Source organism: Conger conger, chromosome 17 (genome assembly GCF_963514075.1).
Source record: "Conger conger chromosome 17, fConCon1.1, whole genome shotgun sequence".
In the NCBI taxonomy this organism is placed as follows: Eukaryota; Metazoa; Chordata; class Actinopteri; order Anguilliformes; family Congridae; genus Conger; species Conger conger.
In genome coordinates, this window is record NC_083776.1 from 5,599,627 (window position 1) to 5,615,666 (window position 16,040).

Consider the following 16,040-nt stretch of genomic DNA (forward strand, 5'->3'; position numbering starts at 1 on the left):
TCATTTAAGATCCCATGACGCTCATCGCAAAGAGTAGGTGGTTCCCTGGTGTCCTGGCTAAATTTCCAACCCTGGCTGCCTCAACCTGCCACCTAATCATCTCCTGATTTAATTGGCTAAATAATTGTTCTCTCCATCTCCACCTTAGCTGTTGTGTGGTGAGCATTCTGGTGCAAAATGGCTGCATTGTTGGTAGTTGAGGCGAGTTTCCCCCTCATCACTCTGAAGCACTTTGAGTGTGAGAAACATGCTATATAAATGCAAGGGATTTTACTTTTAGAATTACCATAGCAGTGTATTTTTCAATAGATGAGTCAAAAGTACAACTTTTTGAACGATACGGGTGCCATTTCGTCTGGCATAAAGCAAATACAGAATTTCCCAGTATGAACATCATACCAAAAGTCAAACATGGCGATTTTAGTGTGTGGATGCTTTGCTGGGTCGGGGCCTGGACAACTTGTCATTATTGAAGGAACCATGAATTATTAGAATGTCTGGTCATCTGTCCATGAGCAGAAGCTGAAGTGTAATTGGGTTATGTAACAAGACAATAATCCAAAACACAAAAGCAAGTCCACATCTAATTGGAACAAATCAAAATTAAACTTGCCTGACTGAAATGGAGATGTTGTGTATTCATAAAAGCAGACAAGTGGGTTAAAATTCCTCCACAGCGATATGAAAGATAGCAAATTATATGAAGTATGTGGTTGTTAAAGGTGTATTGCTGCTAAAGGTGGTGAAACCAGTTATTCAATTAAATAATTAAATCAGGAAGCAATTACTTTTTCACAGGGCCAGGGTGACATGGAACCAATCCATGAAACTAAAATGTTTTAAAAATGTGTTTTGTATTTATTCAGGTTGACTTTGCTAATATTACATTTTGTCTAAAGATCTGAAACCATTAAGTGTGAAAAATTCTAGTTCCATATCATAATGAAGAAAAGAAGACAGTATTAAAGTGAACATGCTGTAACCGTTAAACGGTTATTTTTAACGGAACAAGTTCACATTACCGTGCGGTTCTTCAGACGTCATCACACATAATAATAAAACATCACTGTAAATGTGGCAAATAATGCTGACTTATTATTCCGCACCCTGCTCTCGCTTGCATATATTTATGTATTTTAGGTCTTTTCGTATTCATCAATTTATGTATGCAATAACATTTACCAAAGCTTTCATTTCAAAATAGTGATAGAATTCCCACTTTTTCCAGTATGCTGGTGTGGTCTTCGCCTAGTCTTTATCCTTTTTATGTGAATGGATTTTAGTGACTGATATTTGAAATTCGCATGACTGAAGCCCCGTTTATCAATATCGGTATTTTATTTATTTATTTAATATGTTTTACAGTTAACGCCCATATTTAGCAGTAGGAACACAGTTTTATCGTTTGACTTCCTGGCGGAGCAGTTAGTTGTCGGACATTATCGGTCCGGCCTGTATTGTCGTCCCCTGATAGACGAGGAGTGGTAACTTTGAGCAGCTATGGAATCATCATGATGACGCCTAAAGGATAGAATATTTCAGTATTTCCAAGTGCTGACTTATGCGAGATCAGGATTGTATAATGCAGTCGCGAGTTCTTTTTGGGGGTACAGCAGCTGCCATTGCTGCGCGACGAATTAGGAATATTTTGGGACCTGTTACGGGGAAAAGTGGCTGGACATGTCGAACACATGAGGTCAAACTTTTGAACACTTCTTCAGGTAGTTAAATCACCCGTGCAGTTCTATTATTGTCGTATTCATGGAGGGATATATTGCTTTATTCAACCGCATGACCGGGATCCCCAGCTTGCTGCCATGGATAGCCACCTGGCTAGCTGGCATGCTATCGGCGACGTGCATGTACCTTTGACCCTTGAAGTGCAGTGTGTTTCAGAGATAATTCTTTGACGCGTGTGGCCAAACTAATGATGTGCCGATATTATTTTAAGATTAAGGTCTCGTTCACGTTGTCTTTGTACACATGGCTTCCAATAATCTGTTAACTTCAATGTATTAGCCAACTAATAGCTAACCGGCAAAACGTGATCTCTTGGAGACAGTAGGGTAATTTAGCTGGCTTTAATTAAATAACATAGCATAAGTTTGCTTGCTGTGTTTCTGTATCTACGACGGGAATATGCAATCAGAGATGTCCAGTGCTGATATCGACACACGTACGTTTTTAACAAAATATCACCCATTACTTGCAAGCAAATCTGTAGAATGGATACTATCTCATAATGGCTAGCTAATGTACTCATTCAAAGCCAAGACCAGTTTTGATTGTACTGAGCACTTTTGTGGTTCTCATTCTGTTGGCGGTACTGCAGGGCTATGTTAGACAACTTTGCCAGTTGGCAGTCAGGTTACACAGTAAACGCATAAAACATGCCCATTACTGTAGAAATATAAAAGTAGTATTGCAGGCAGGGGGGGGATTTTGTGTCAGGTCCACTCTGGGCAAAGGGCGCCACAACTCACTTCTCTGATTCAATCAAACTATTAAGTACATACGCAGTTAAATCATAAACAACTTTTAATGCAGTTAGTGTAGCAGAATATAATTAAAGCAGTTTAAAAATAACCCAGGAAGACCCAGGAATCTACAAGATTTACTGGTGAACTCCTCTGTGAAAAGTGGCAGTGGCACACAGTTTAGCTTTCAAACTGACAGGAAAGCCTGCGGAATATCCAGAGACCTGATATTTGCATCTTGTCAGGACAAAGAAAACCTACTTTGGAAATTCCTCATCCTACTTTTTGATTCTCAGTGGGGTGGAGTCAAGATACATTCAATTTTATATCATACTAAATTACTACTACTGTTAAATAGAGATGTTAAGTCTCTTCTGCAATTTCTGTTCAAATCTCAAAAAGTGAAGCCTTAACTGATTTGGGTAGTCTTTCAGCTCCAGAATGTGTAAAGTAGGTTCTTCCCGATGCCCAGCATTTATGACGCTTGCATAAATGAAAACATCTGAAGCCACTTAGTCTCTTCCCACTGCGAGCCTCTCTGCCTGGTGCCTGTAATGTAATGTAGTAAATTTAAATAATTGAATCTGCCCCTTTGAGTTATGTACAGCATGTAGCTGGTTCATTAAATGCTATGCTACGCTCTTCGGTAAGCACTGACGGTGTGTGTTTTTCTCGCAGGGGACACAGTAAAGATTGGGGAAATCTCATTCCAGCTGAAAGCTCCGAGAAACCCGGAGCTTGTCCCAGTGAAGCACAGTAAGTCTCTCTGTGTGAAAGAGACACTGCTCTCAGGGTAAAGGAAACACAGTTTTTAAGCTTTCTGTACCATCATGGAGCTTTTGATTTGTGTTCCATACTGATCCAAATAAAACTATCCATTTGTTGTTGATTGGCTGTTGTTGCTGATGGGCTGGTGTTGCTGATTGGTTGTTGTTGCTGATGCAGTGTTGCTGTTGGGCTGTTGTTGCTGATGCAGTATTGTGTTGTTGTTGTTGCTGATGCAGTGTTGTGTTGTTGCTGATTGGTTGTTGTTGTTGCTGATGCGGTGTTGTTGCTGATGCAGTATTGTGTTGTTGTTGTTGCTGATTGTTGTTGTTGCTAATGCAGTATTGTGTTGTTGTTGCTGATTGTTGTTGTTGCTCTGGCAGTGACGGGGGCGATGCCCCAGACAGTGGTGCAGCACCTGCGCTGGATCATGCAGAAGGACCTGCTGGGGCAGGATGTGTTCCTCATCGGGCCCCCCGGACCCCTCCGCCGATCCATCGCCATGCAGTACCTGGTAACACACTCCTGTTGCTATGCAGTACCCGGTAACACACTCCTGTTGCTATGCAGTACCTGGTAACACACTCCTGTCGCCATGCAGTACCTGGTAACACACACCTGTTGCTATGCAGTACCTGGTAACACACTCCTGTTGCTATGCAGTACCCGGTAACACACTCCTGTTGCTATGCAGTACCTGGTAACACACTCCTGTCGCCATGCAGTACCTGGTAACACACTCCTGTTCCTATGCAGTACCTGGGAACACACTCCTGTTGCTATGCAGTACCTGGTAACACACTCCTGTCCTTCCAGCCCACTCCCAAACGTTCAGTTTAAGACTCACACACTCAGTCGCTCGCTCACTCGCACACATACCTGTGCCACCATGTGTGTGTTTGTGCGTGTGCGTGTGCGTGTGTGTCTATGTGTGTGTGTGTTTGTGCGTGCACATGGGACCATGAACTGCTTCTACTAGTTGCTGAGGACCTACACAGAGGTATAGGAACTATTTCTTTCAGTAATGGAGATTGTGATGATAAAGTGGTGGTGCGTTGTGACAGTAATGTGATGATGATGCCGATGGGTTGATCCGCTGTGACAGTAATGCGATGACGATGCTGATTGGTTTGGTGTGTTGAAACAGTAATGCGATGATGGTGCTGATTGGTCGGTGCGTTGCAGGAGCTGACGAAGCGGGAGGTGGAGTACGTGGCTCTGTCGCGGGACACCACGGAGACGGACCTGAAGCAGCGTCGTGAGATCCGAGCCGGGACCGCCTTCTACATCGACCAGGCAAGCCCCCCTCCCGCACGGCCGCCAGAGCGCGAAATCTCACCTGAAATGAGTGTCCGTTACGTTACATTACATTACATTACATTACATGACAGGCATTTAGCTGACGCTCTTGTCCAGAGCGCAGACTCTCACCTGGAATGAGTGTCCATTACGTTACATTACATTAAATGGTAAATGGCAGGCATTTATATAGCGCCTTTATCCAAAGCGCTGTACAATTGATGCTTCTCCATTCACCCATTCATACACACACTCACACACCGACGGCGATTGGCTGCCATGCAAGGCCCCGACCAGCTTGTCAGGAGCATTTGGTGGTTAGGTGTCTTGCTCAGGGACACTTCGACACAGCCCGGGCGGGGGATCGAACCGGCAACCCTCCGACTGCCAGACGACTGCTCTTACTGCCTGAGCCATGTTGCCCACATTACATTACATTACATTACATGACATGACAGGCATTTAGCCGACGCTCTTATCCAGAGCGACGTACAATGAAGATTCCAGATTCACTGGCTATGGTCAAAATCACCAGCTTCCTGTTGATCCATAACAATCACCAGGCACGGTAGCCAAACTTGCGTCAGAGTATTTTTGGTGAGGTTCACATGGGACAGGGTGGAGCATTAACGGGCCACTCTTGCAGCACGTGCACCGATTGGATCACCCAGGAGACGGGCTCTTAAGATGCTGTCTGTGGAGTAGAACCTCAGGCAGTCACTCAGTAGAAGGGAATGGTGCAGTAAAGTATACAGAGATGCTTGGCTTGTGTCCTTTGTTTACATGCTATAAATACCGTGCCATAATTCACCCAGATGTATGTATCATTGAGTGTCTACATCTCTCAGCGAAATTGATGTTGCAGTGTGGTTAGCACAGTTGCCTCACAAGAAGTGTTTGCATGGTTTCCCCCCCACAGTCCAGGGACTACAGATGAGCATTAGCCTTCCTGGCTAACCCTGGTGCATTTACGGAAATGTTGTTAATGTGCAATGTCCCTGCCAAATACATGATTAAATTAAACATGTATTGTGTGCAGAGGGGCTCTCCCTTTCTCAGCATGCCTATATCTGCTAAAGCTCATACCAATTTTAGCTGCCATTCTTGGAAATGTAGTTCTTTCTGAGTTGTGGTTCTAGCATTTGAAATTACCTCCATTAGTTTGATAACACTTCCTCTCACCAGAAGTTTTATTTATTTATTTTAAACCCTTTTGTATTCCATTTTATATTGAACCAAAATAAAAATAAAAGAATGCCCAGGTGGCCGTTATATCCATGGAAACCACTCACACTTATTGCAGATTGTGCTAAATAATGCACGGAATGGCATTTGGGTCTCCACTACATAATATATAAGCTGTATGATGAACCAGAGGGGTGTTAATTGCCCCAGTGCCCCCTGCCCCAGTGCCACCTGTGGATTTCGTGTCATGCCTTTTTAGCTGATGTTTTTTAATTGTAAAGAGTTGGCAGAGATCGCCATGTTGGTTCAGGCTGGGTTCCAGCTATTAATCACACCACAATGGAGAGACTGTAAACAGGATATTCACAGGGAGGGAGAGGGGGAGAGAGAGGGAGAGAGAGAGAGGGAGAGAGAGGGAGAGAGAGGGAGAGAGAGGGAGAGAGAGGGAGGGAGAGGGAGGGAGAGAGGGGAGAGAGAGAGAAGGAGGGAGAGAGAGAAGGAGGGAGAGATGAATAGAGAACAGTGGCAGGTGTAGCCTATCGCTTTGCCCCATTGTATTGTGGGTTTTTTTTAGTTTAGTTTTTTAGTTTAGTTTTAGTTCAAATGCAGATTAATGTCACTTGAGCTGAGATTGAGCAGTATGGTCGACGTTGACCAGAGAACTACAGGAGATTCTTCAGGGTGAGCTCAGTTAGCAGAATGAGGGGGCATAAATGGAAATTAGCAAAGGATAAATTCTGCACACACATTAGGAAGTAATTGTTCACACAGAGTGGTCAGTGTGTGGAATAGCTTGCCAGGTCATGTAGTGGAGGCAGAAACACTGGGAGGTTTTCAAGACCAGGCTTTTTTTTTTTTCTTTCACATGGATGGTGCTCTACAGACTGCGCCACCGAGACACCCCTTTCATGACCAGGCTTGATCCGGTGCTAGGTACTATTCAGCTTTTAGGCAAACTAAGCAGCAGGTACACTTTAGTGGTATGAAAGGCAAACATTGCTGAACTGAATGGCCTGTTCTCACTGTTATAATATGTTAGGTTATGTTTGGTTATGTTATGAGAATTTGATAAATTAAATGGATAGCTGAAGTGGAGCATGTGAATACAGGCAGTCTTCCTCCTGATGGCAGGAGCATGTCCGCGTTCCTCCCTGGTTTCAGACTGTGCTACTTTACGGTGTCGTCCGAGTCTCCTCGCGGTGGCTCAGGTAGCGGCCGGGCCGGGGACGCGGGCCCCTACTGGTGGAAGTGGAGGTGGGCGGGGCCTGTCTCTCCAGAGGGACGTGTCCCCGTTTGGAGCCCCACATCCAGCCCCGGCTCCTGTATGTGTGTCAGAGCTGAGAGCCTCGCTTCCTCCTCGAAGGACGCGTTCGGCGTAGAACAGATGCTCTTTCTGCGCCTCCTAGCCCGGTTTAAACTCGGTTCGGTGTGTCGTGCCAAAGGCCCATAACGTTAGGTGATGTACTATAACTTCTGGACCGTTTCCAAGTGCTTCCCTCGTTTCGCAAATTAAAACTGACCATGTTTAACGTCCACACTGCAATCGGCTGTAAACCCTTTTTGCAAACAAAATGCATGTTGTGTACAAAAAATTTAGGTTGTCTAGGACGACCTGGAGAAGCCAAGAATGCCAAAGTCTTTCACTGCAGGACAGTGTACCTCAGAGAACTGATGCAGTTTTAAACGTGAAGCGTGGTCACAACAAGTATTTATTTGACTTCGTTTCTAACAGTTAACTACCCTCGATCATAAAAAAACGTCAATATTTAGAAACGTTATAGTTGAAGCCATCGTCACTCTACAGATTTTTTAATACATGTGCCTCTGGCTTTTGCCCAGTACTGCATGGTGTCGAGTGGCCTGTTGCTCAAACTCCCGCCGTGTGAAGAATTTCACTTCCAGACGCCTCTCCTTCTGCCCGCTATGTTTCGCCCCCATTCTGAGAAAAATCAGGAACTCTCCGGTCCAGTAGCGGATCCTCTCCAGGGGGTGTCTGGATGAGGACAGCATGGAGTGTTTTGTGGCAGATGGACGCATTCTCCGCGCTGCTGAAGTTTGCTTTTCGCGAGTCGAGAGGAAATGACGTGATTATTGTGTCCGCCGTGAAAACAGTTTTACGGTGACTTTCAGTGCGTCTGGGTGAGGCTTTACGGGCCCGTTTCCCGCAGAATCTGGCATATATTTTCACGAAAACCTAATTACACGGCGACTCGCTCTGTGGTCGTCTGACTCGTTTGAGTTTCCTCCGTTTGACGTCAGCGGGGTTTGATCTCGGCGCATGTTTGTACGGCCGCGTCTGCGTCACAGAGCAGTTTGAATAAGAACACTGTACTTGGTCAGAGGAAGAAATAGATCAAACTAAAATAGAAACAAACATGTCAGGCTGTGGCCGGGATATTTTTAAAAGAAGCTTCAGAAATACTACGAAACCAGAATGCTTTTGCTAAATGTATTTTTCCTCAGACAAGCTTTTAGGATGTATTGCACCTTTTTTACGACTCGCCTGTGAAGCGTACATGAATTATACTGCTCGATCATCGCGATGAACGCAGGCTAGCTTGGAAAAGGAAACGTCCGCATCCATGAAAGCGTGTTTAAATCTTTCAGGCAGTTGGCATATTTAAGAGGAAATTAATTAGGTGGTCAGTAGAGGCCGTTTCGGTCCCCGCCAGGCCCTTGTACATGCACCCGGGGCAGAGAGGGAGTGTGGGGGGCAGTGAGGGAGTGTGGGCGGCAGTGAGAGGGAGTGTGGGGGGCAGTGAGGGGGAGTGTTGGGGGCAGTGAGGGGGAGTGTGGGCGGCAGTGAGGGGGAGTGTGGGCGGCAGTGAGGGGGAGTGTGGGCGGCAGTGAGAGGAAGTGTGGGGGGCAGTGAGGGGGAGTGTGGGCGGCAGTGAGGGGGAGTGTGGGGGGCAGTGAGGGAGTGTTGGGGGCAGTGAGAGGGAGTGTGGGCGGCAGTGAGGGGGAGTGTGGGGGGCAGTGAGGAAGTGTGGGGGGCAGTGAGGGGGAGTGTGGGCGGCAGTGAGAGGAAGTGTGGGGGGCAGTGAGAGGGAGTGTGGGGGGCAGTGAGGGGGAGTGTGGGGGCCAGTGAGGGGGAGTGTGGGGGCCAGTGAGAGGGAGTGTGGGGGGCAGTGAGGGGGAGTGTGGGGGGCAGTGAGGGGGAGTGTGGGGGGCAGTGAGGGGGAGTGTGGGGGCCAGTGAGGGGGAGTGTGGGGGGCAGTGAGGGGGAGTGTGGGGGCCAGTGAGGGGGAGTGTTGGGGGCAGTGGGGGAGTGTGGGGGGCAGTGAGGGGGAGTGTGGGGGGCAGTGAGGGGGAGTGTGGGGGGCCAGTGAGGGGGAGTGTGGGGGGCAGTGAGGGGGAGTGTGGGGGGCAGTGAGGGGGAGTGTGGGGGGCAGTGAGGGGGAGTGTGGGGGGCAGTGAGGGGGAGTGTGGAGGGCAGTGAGGGGGAGTGTGGGCGGCAGTGAGGGGGAGTGTGGGGGGCAGTGAGGGGGAGTGTGGGGGGCAGTGAGGGGGAGTGTGGGGGGCAGTGAGGGGGAGTGTGGGGGCCAGTGAGGGGGAGTGTGGGGGGCAGTGAGAGGAAGTGTGGGCGGCAGTGAGGGGGAGTGTGGGCGGCAGTGAGGGGGAGTGTGGGGGGCAGTGAGGGAGTGTGGGCGGCAGTGAGGGGGAGTGTGGGCGGCAGTGAGGGGGAGTGTGGGGGGCAGTGAGGGGGAGTGTGGGGGGCAGTGAGAGGGAGTGTGGGGGGCAGTGAGGGAGTGTGGTGATGAGAGGTTTAGCGGTAGGGCTGACGGAACCCTGGTGATGTAATGGCGGTCTCTGCAAACAAGCAGTAAAACCCGTCAGAGAAGCTCAAGTTGGTGGTAGTGACTGTGGCATGTTCAGATTGTGTTGGAGCAGTATGTTCAGTATGTTCAGTATGTTGTGTTGGAGCAGTATGTTCAGTATGTTGTGTTGGAGCAGTATGTTCAGTATGTTGTGTTGGGGCAGTACATTTTGTTTGAGCTGTGTAGGAGCAGAGTGTTTTGTGAGAGTTGTGTTGGGGCAGTGCGTTCTGTTTGGGTTGTGTAGCAGCAGTGAGTTGTGTTGGGGTTGTTAGAGTTGTGTAGCTGCAGTAGGTGGTGTTGGAGTTGTGTAGCTGCAGTAGGTGGTGTTGGAGTTATGTTGGAGTTGTGTAGCTGCAGTAGGTGGTGTTGGAGTTGTGTAGCTGCAGTAGGTGGTGTTGGAGTTGTGTAGCTGCAGTAGGGGGTGTTGGGGTTGTGTAGCTGCAGTAGGTGGTGTTGGAGTTGTTATGTTGGGGTTGTGTAGCTGCAGTAGATGGTGTTGGGGTTGTGTAGCTGCAGTAGATGGTGTTGGGGTTGTGTAGCTGCAGTAGATGGTGTTAGAGTTGTGTAGCTGCAGTAGATGGTGTTAGAGTTGTTATGTTGGAGTTGTGTAGCTGCAGTAGATGGTGTTAGAGTTGTGTAGCTGCAGTAGATGGTGTTAGAGTTGTGTAGCTGCAGTAGATGGTGTTGGGGTTGTGTAGCTGCAGTAGATGGTGTTGGGGTTGTGTAGCTGCAGTAGATGGTGTTGGGGTTGTGTAGCTGCAGTAGATGGTGTTAGAGTTGTGTAGCTGCAGTAGATGGTGTTAGAGTTGTTATGTTGGAGTTGTGTAGCTGCAGTAGGGGGTGTTGGGGTTGTGTAGCTGCAGTAGGTGGTGTTGGAGTTGTTATGTTGGGGTTGTGTAGCTGCAGTAGATGGTGTTGGGGTTGTGTAGCTGCAGTAGATGGTGTTGGGGTTGTGTAGCTGCAGTAGATGGTGTTAGAGTTGTGTAGCTGCAGTAGATGGTGTTAGAGTTGTTATGTTGGAGTTGTGTAGCTGCAGTAGATGGTGTTGGAGTTGTGTAGCTGCAGTAGATGGTGTTAGAGTTGTGTAGCTGCAGTAGATGGTGTTAGGGTTGTGTAGCTGCAGTAGATGGTGTTGGGGTTGTGTAGCTGCAGTAGATGGTGTTGGGGTTGTGTAGCTGCAGTAGGTGGTGTTGGAGTTGTGTAGCTGCAGTAGATGGTGTTGGGGTTGTGTAGCTGCAGTAGATGGTGTTGGGGTTGTGTAGCTGCAGTAGGTGGTGTTGGGGTTGTGTAGCTGCAGTAGGTGGTGTTGGGGTTGTGTAGCTGCAGTAGGTGGTGTTGGGGTTGTGTAGCTGCAGTAGATGGTGTTGGGGTTGTGTAGCTGCAGTAGGTGGTGTTGGGGTTGTGTAGCTGCAGTAGATGGTGTTGGGGTTGTGTAGCTGCAGTAGATGGTGTTGGGGTTGTGTAGCTGCAGTAGATGGTGTTGGGGTTGTGTAGCTGCAGTAGATGGTGTTGGAGTTGTGTAGCTGCAGTAGGTGGTGTTGGGGTTGTGTAGCTGCAGTAGATGGTGTTGGGGTTGTGTAGCTGCAGTAGGTGGTGTTGGGGTTGTGTAGCTGCAGTAGGTGGTGTTGGGGTTGTGTAGCTGCAGTAGATGGTGTTGGGGTTGTGTAGCTGCAGTAGATGGTGTTGGGGTTGTGTAGCTGCAGTAGGTGGTGTTGGGGTTGTGTAGCTGCAGTAGATGGTGTTGGGGTTGTGTAGCTGCAGTAGATGGTGTTGGGGTTGTGTAGCTGCAGTAGATGGTGTTGGGGTTGTGTAGCTGCAGTAGGTGGTGTTGGGGTTGTGTAGCTGCAGTAGATGGTGTTGGGGTTGTGTAGCTGCAGTAGATGGTGTTGGGGTTGTGTAGCTGCAGTAGATGGTGTTGGGGTTGTGTAGCTGCAGTAGGTGGTGTTGGGGTTGTGTAGCTGCAGTAGATGGTGTTGGGGTTGTGTAGCTGCAGTAGATGGTGTTGGGGTTGTGTAGCTGCAGTAGGTGGTGTTGGGGTTGTGTAGCTGCAGTAGGTGGTGTTGGGGTTGTGTAGCTGCAGTAGATGGTGTTGGGGTTGTGTAGCTGCAGTAGGTGGTGTTGGGGTTGTGTAGCTGCAGTAGGTGGTGTTGAGGGTTGTGTAGCTGCAGTAGGTGGTGTTGGGGTTGTGTAGCTGCAGTAGATGGTGTTGGGGTTGTGTAGCTGCAGTAGGTGGTGTTGAGGGGCAGCGCTGTAGCCGTGAGGCTGACCTCTCGCTCTGTTCCGCAGTGCGCGGTTCGGGCCGCGACGCAGGGCCGGATCCTGGTTCTGGAGGGGCTGGAGAAGGCGGAGCGGAACGTGCTGCCGGTCCTGAACAACCTGCTGGAGAACCGCGAGATGCAGCTGGAGGACGGCCGCTTCCTCATGTCCGCCCAGCGCTACGACAAGCTGCTGGAGGTGAGCCTCCTGCGTTTACCTGCACCTGCGTTTACCTGCATTTACCTACGTCTACCTACGTCTACCTGCACCTGCGCCTACGTCTGCCTCTACCTACCTGTGTCTACCTGCACCTGCGTTTACCTACGTATACCTGCATCCACCTGCATTTACCTGCGTCTGCCTGTACCTACCTGTGTCTACCTGCACCAAGTCCATCTGCATCCACCTGCGACCACGTGACATCAGAATCAGCTTCATTGCGCCAGTGAGCTCTCACACTCGAGGAATTTGACTCCAGAACAGTTTCCACCAGTGCCTTACAAAACACAAATTACGAAACCGGCAAGACCATAAGTATAAAAGAGGTTAATATTTTTTCTAAATATAACAATGCAGCTGATTGGATCGTATGTTGGGTCCCCATTCTATACAATCACAAGTCCTGGTATTCTATGACAGCTGGCGATCCCTGTGTTGAGTTTGCGCTGCGTCTAATCCGGCTGGTGAGCTGTGGTTGTGGCTGTGGCTGTGTGTGTTGGTCTAATCCGGCTGGTGAGCTGTGGTTGTGGCTGTGTGTGTTGGTCTGATGTGGCTGGTGATTGTGGCTGTGGCTGTGGCTGTGGTTGTGGCTGTGGTTGTGGCTGTGGCTGTGGCTGTGGTTGTGGTTGTGGCTGTGTGTGTTGGTCTGATCCGGCTGGTGATTGTGGTTGTGGCTGTGTGTGCGGAGCGCAGGATCACACGGCGGAGGAGTTGGACTCGTGGAAGATCGTGCGCGTGAGCGAGGAGTTCCGGGTGATCGCTCTGGGGCTGCCGGTCCCCCGGTACACAGGGAACCCCCTCGACCCCCCGCTCCGCTCCCGATTCCAGGCCCGAGACGTGCACTACCTGCCCTTTAAGGTAACACCCCCCCCACCCTGTGCACTACCTGCCTTTTAAGGTAACCCCCCCCACCCTGTGCACTACCTGCCCTTTAAGGTAACCCCCCCCACCCTGTGCACTACCTGCCCTTTAAGGTAACCCCCCCCACCCTGTGCACTACCTGCCCTTTAAGGTAACACCCCCCCCCCCCCCACCCCGTGCACTACCTGCCCTTTAAGGTAACACCCCCCCCCCCCCACCCCCCACCCCGTGCACTACCTGCCCTTTAAGGTAACACCACCACCCCACCTCGTCCTGCTGATTCACAAATAATAATTTGTTTTTTAACTTTCATCGAAAGCAATTTACAGTTGATTAGACTAAGCAGGGGCCAACCCCCCCGGAGCAATGTGGGGTTAAGGGCCTTGCTTCAGCACCCAACAGCGGTGTGGATCTTATTGTGGCTACACTGGGGCTTGAACAACTAACCTTGAACCTTAGCCGCTAGGCCACAGTTTGCCCCCACAGAAATGTGTGGAAGCCTATAAGTGGTGCTTGACTGGGACCTGGAAGGTCGGTGGTTCAAGTCCCCATGTAGCTACAATAAGAGCCGCACAACTGCTGGGCCCTTGAGCAAGGACCCTTAACCCCACATTGCTCCAGGGGGGGGGTTGGCCCCTTCACTTTGGATAAAAACATTGGTTAAATAACTGATGTAGTGTGAGCTCTGCTGCATGACTGTGTGTGTGTTCTTCCCCCTGCTCCTCAGGACCAGTTGGAGGTTCTGTACAGCATCGGCCCGAACCTGCCACCCCAGAGGTACCTCGTCTCAGCCTCCCATCAGAGTGAATTTATACATACTAATACATACACCCCCACATACATACATCGCCTGTGTGTGATGATAGCCCCATCACTGTGCTGTTGCCCCATGGGGTAACTGGCCACTAGAAATGCCCCAGGACTGACTGACACTCTGCACCTCTCTCTCTTTCTCTCTCCCTCTCTCCCTCTCTCTCTCCCTCTCTCCCTACCTTCATCTCTTCTCTCTCCCTACCCCCCTCTCTCTCTCTCCCTCTCTCCCTACCTCCATCTCTCTCTCCCTCTCTCCCTCCATCTCTCTCTCCCTCCCCCCCCCCCTCTCTCTCTCTCTCTCTCTCTCTCAGGGTGTCTCAGCTCCTGTCCTTCGCCACCACCCTCTGCTCCCAGGAATCCTCCAGTCTGGGAATGCCAGACTTCCCAGTGGACAACCTTCCCGCTGCCCTCAGGGTGTTGGTGAGTGTCCTGAGGGATGAGTCTTGATGTGGTGACGTCCTTATGCAAGGAGGTTGTTCGGGTTCATAACGGGGTCCACTGCGTGACTTTGCGAGCTACTGATGTTCAATGTGGTTGATAAGGTTCCAGAAAATTTGACGTTGTTATTGAGTATTAAAGGACTATTTATAGTTTGGTGATGCATGATTATTGCCACAGGCGATTATCACATTTGATGGTACGCTTCCTTCATACTACAACAGTGGCCAAATTGATGTCATCACTGTAATCGTTGTGCCCATCATTGAGACATGAATTGTGCTGAACTTTGACCCCCCCCCCCATCGCTGGCTCAATTGTCATGACAACCTTATTACAGAATGTTCTCATCTGTAATTATCTTTAGTGAAGTGTCATCACCTAGCTCGCAATGTCTTCTCTCCACGGTGATGCATTCTTAGTTTATGCTTTTTATGAGCGATAGCATTCAAAATCAAAGAAAAGGGAATGTCGGTGACTATGTAGCGATATCCATTGGCCGATCATACATATAACTATAAACTGATGATGGTGGTTAGGGTTAGGGTTGTGTGTGGGGCTGATGGTAGTTGTGTTTCGGGCTGATGGTGGTTGTGTTGCTGATGGTAGTTGTTGTGTTTGGGGCTGATGGTGGTTGTTGTGTGTGGGGCTGATGGTGGTTGTTGTGTGTGGGGCTGATGGTGGTTGTTGTGTTTTGGGCTGATGGTGGTTGTGTTGCTGATGGTGGTTGTTGTGTTTTGGGCTGATGGTGGTTGTGTTGCTGATGGTGGTTGTTGTGTGTGGGGCTGATGGTGGTTGTGTTTTGGGCTGATGGTGGTTGTTGTGTGTGGGGCTGATGGTGGTTGTTGTGTTTTGGGCTGATGGTGGTTGTGTTGCTGATGGTAGTTGTTGTGTTTGGGGCTGATGGTTGTTGTGTTTTGGGCTGATGGTGGTTGTGTTTTGGGCTGATGGTGGTTGTGTTGCTGATGGTGGTTGTTGTGTGTGGGGCTGATGGTGGTTGTTGTGTTTTGGGCTGATGGTGGTTGTGTTGCTGATGGTAGTTTTTGTGTTTTGGGCTGATGGTGGTTGTGTTTTGGGCTGATGGTGGTTGTGTTGCTGATGGTAGTTTTTGTGTTTTGGGCTGATGGTGGTTGTGTTTCGGGCTGATGGTGGTTGTGTTGCTGATGGTGGTTGTTGTGTTTTGTGCTGATGGTAGTTGTTGTGTTTTGGGCGTCCTGCAGGACCTGTTCCCCATGCGGTCCTCCCAGCAGCTGCTCCAGACCCTGTACCCCTACGAGGCCATGCTGGGCAAGGAGGGCCGCACGGCCGTGGAGAACACGCTGAAGGTGAGCCAATCAGAGACGAGGCAATCGCAGATCACACCAATCACAGCTGGGCCCAATCGCAGATCGGTCAATCACAGGTGGCCTACAAAAGGGGACAGATTTTAAACTATTAATTTTGACGAGGTCCCAAAAATGAAAGCGTGTGAATTTGTGAGTCTGACAACCGGGAGGAATGGTGATGCCTTTAACAGTCTGCAGGGGAAGCTGATGTCGCTACTATTAACACTGTGGGGTAGGCTCAAATGTCTAATGTTATACCAAAGTGTAATATCCCTTTACAGAGTAGCTCCTCGAAAGGCTTAGGAATGAGCCTGCTGCTCTCTGTTAATGATACTGATAAACTAATGTGACTTGCTTGAAACCGTAGATGCTCAGGTTCATGACTGGGACCTAGAAGGACCTTGAAGCACCTCAAGCCACAATAAGATCAGTGCAGCTGTTGGGCCATTGAGCAAGGCCCTTAACCCCACATTGCTCCAGGGGGGGGGTTGTCCTCTGCTTTGTCTAATCAACTATACGTCGCTTTAGATAAACTATTCTATCTAAAGGAAGTAACAGCTAAGTAACTGTAATGTCGATCCACT

The 16,040-nt window shown here is 49.3% G+C and overlaps 1 protein-coding gene across 1 annotated transcript in view; it reads left to right on the top strand.

Annotated features, from left to right (window-relative positions):
* Positions 1-1,430: 1,430 nt before the first annotated feature.
* The window catches only part of vwa8 (von Willebrand factor A domain containing 8), a 90,638-nt gene continuing 76,028 nt past the window's right edge, over positions 1,431-16,040 (top strand). The window contains exons 1-9 of the mRNA XM_061225473.1: positions 1,431-1,721; positions 3,156-3,233; positions 3,626-3,756; positions 4,428-4,538; positions 11,831-11,998; positions 12,713-12,877; positions 13,608-13,657; positions 14,005-14,113; positions 15,352-15,456. Of these exons, the coding sequence (XP_061081457.1) occupies positions 1,562-1,721; positions 3,156-3,233; positions 3,626-3,756; positions 4,428-4,538; positions 11,831-11,998; positions 12,713-12,877; positions 13,608-13,657; positions 14,005-14,113; positions 15,352-15,456 (1,077 nt within the window). The 5' untranslated portion in view covers positions 1,431-1,561. The remainder of the gene's footprint in view (positions 1,722-3,155; positions 3,234-3,625; positions 3,757-4,427; positions 4,539-11,830; positions 11,999-12,712; positions 12,878-13,607; positions 13,658-14,004; positions 14,114-15,351; positions 15,457-16,040) is intronic.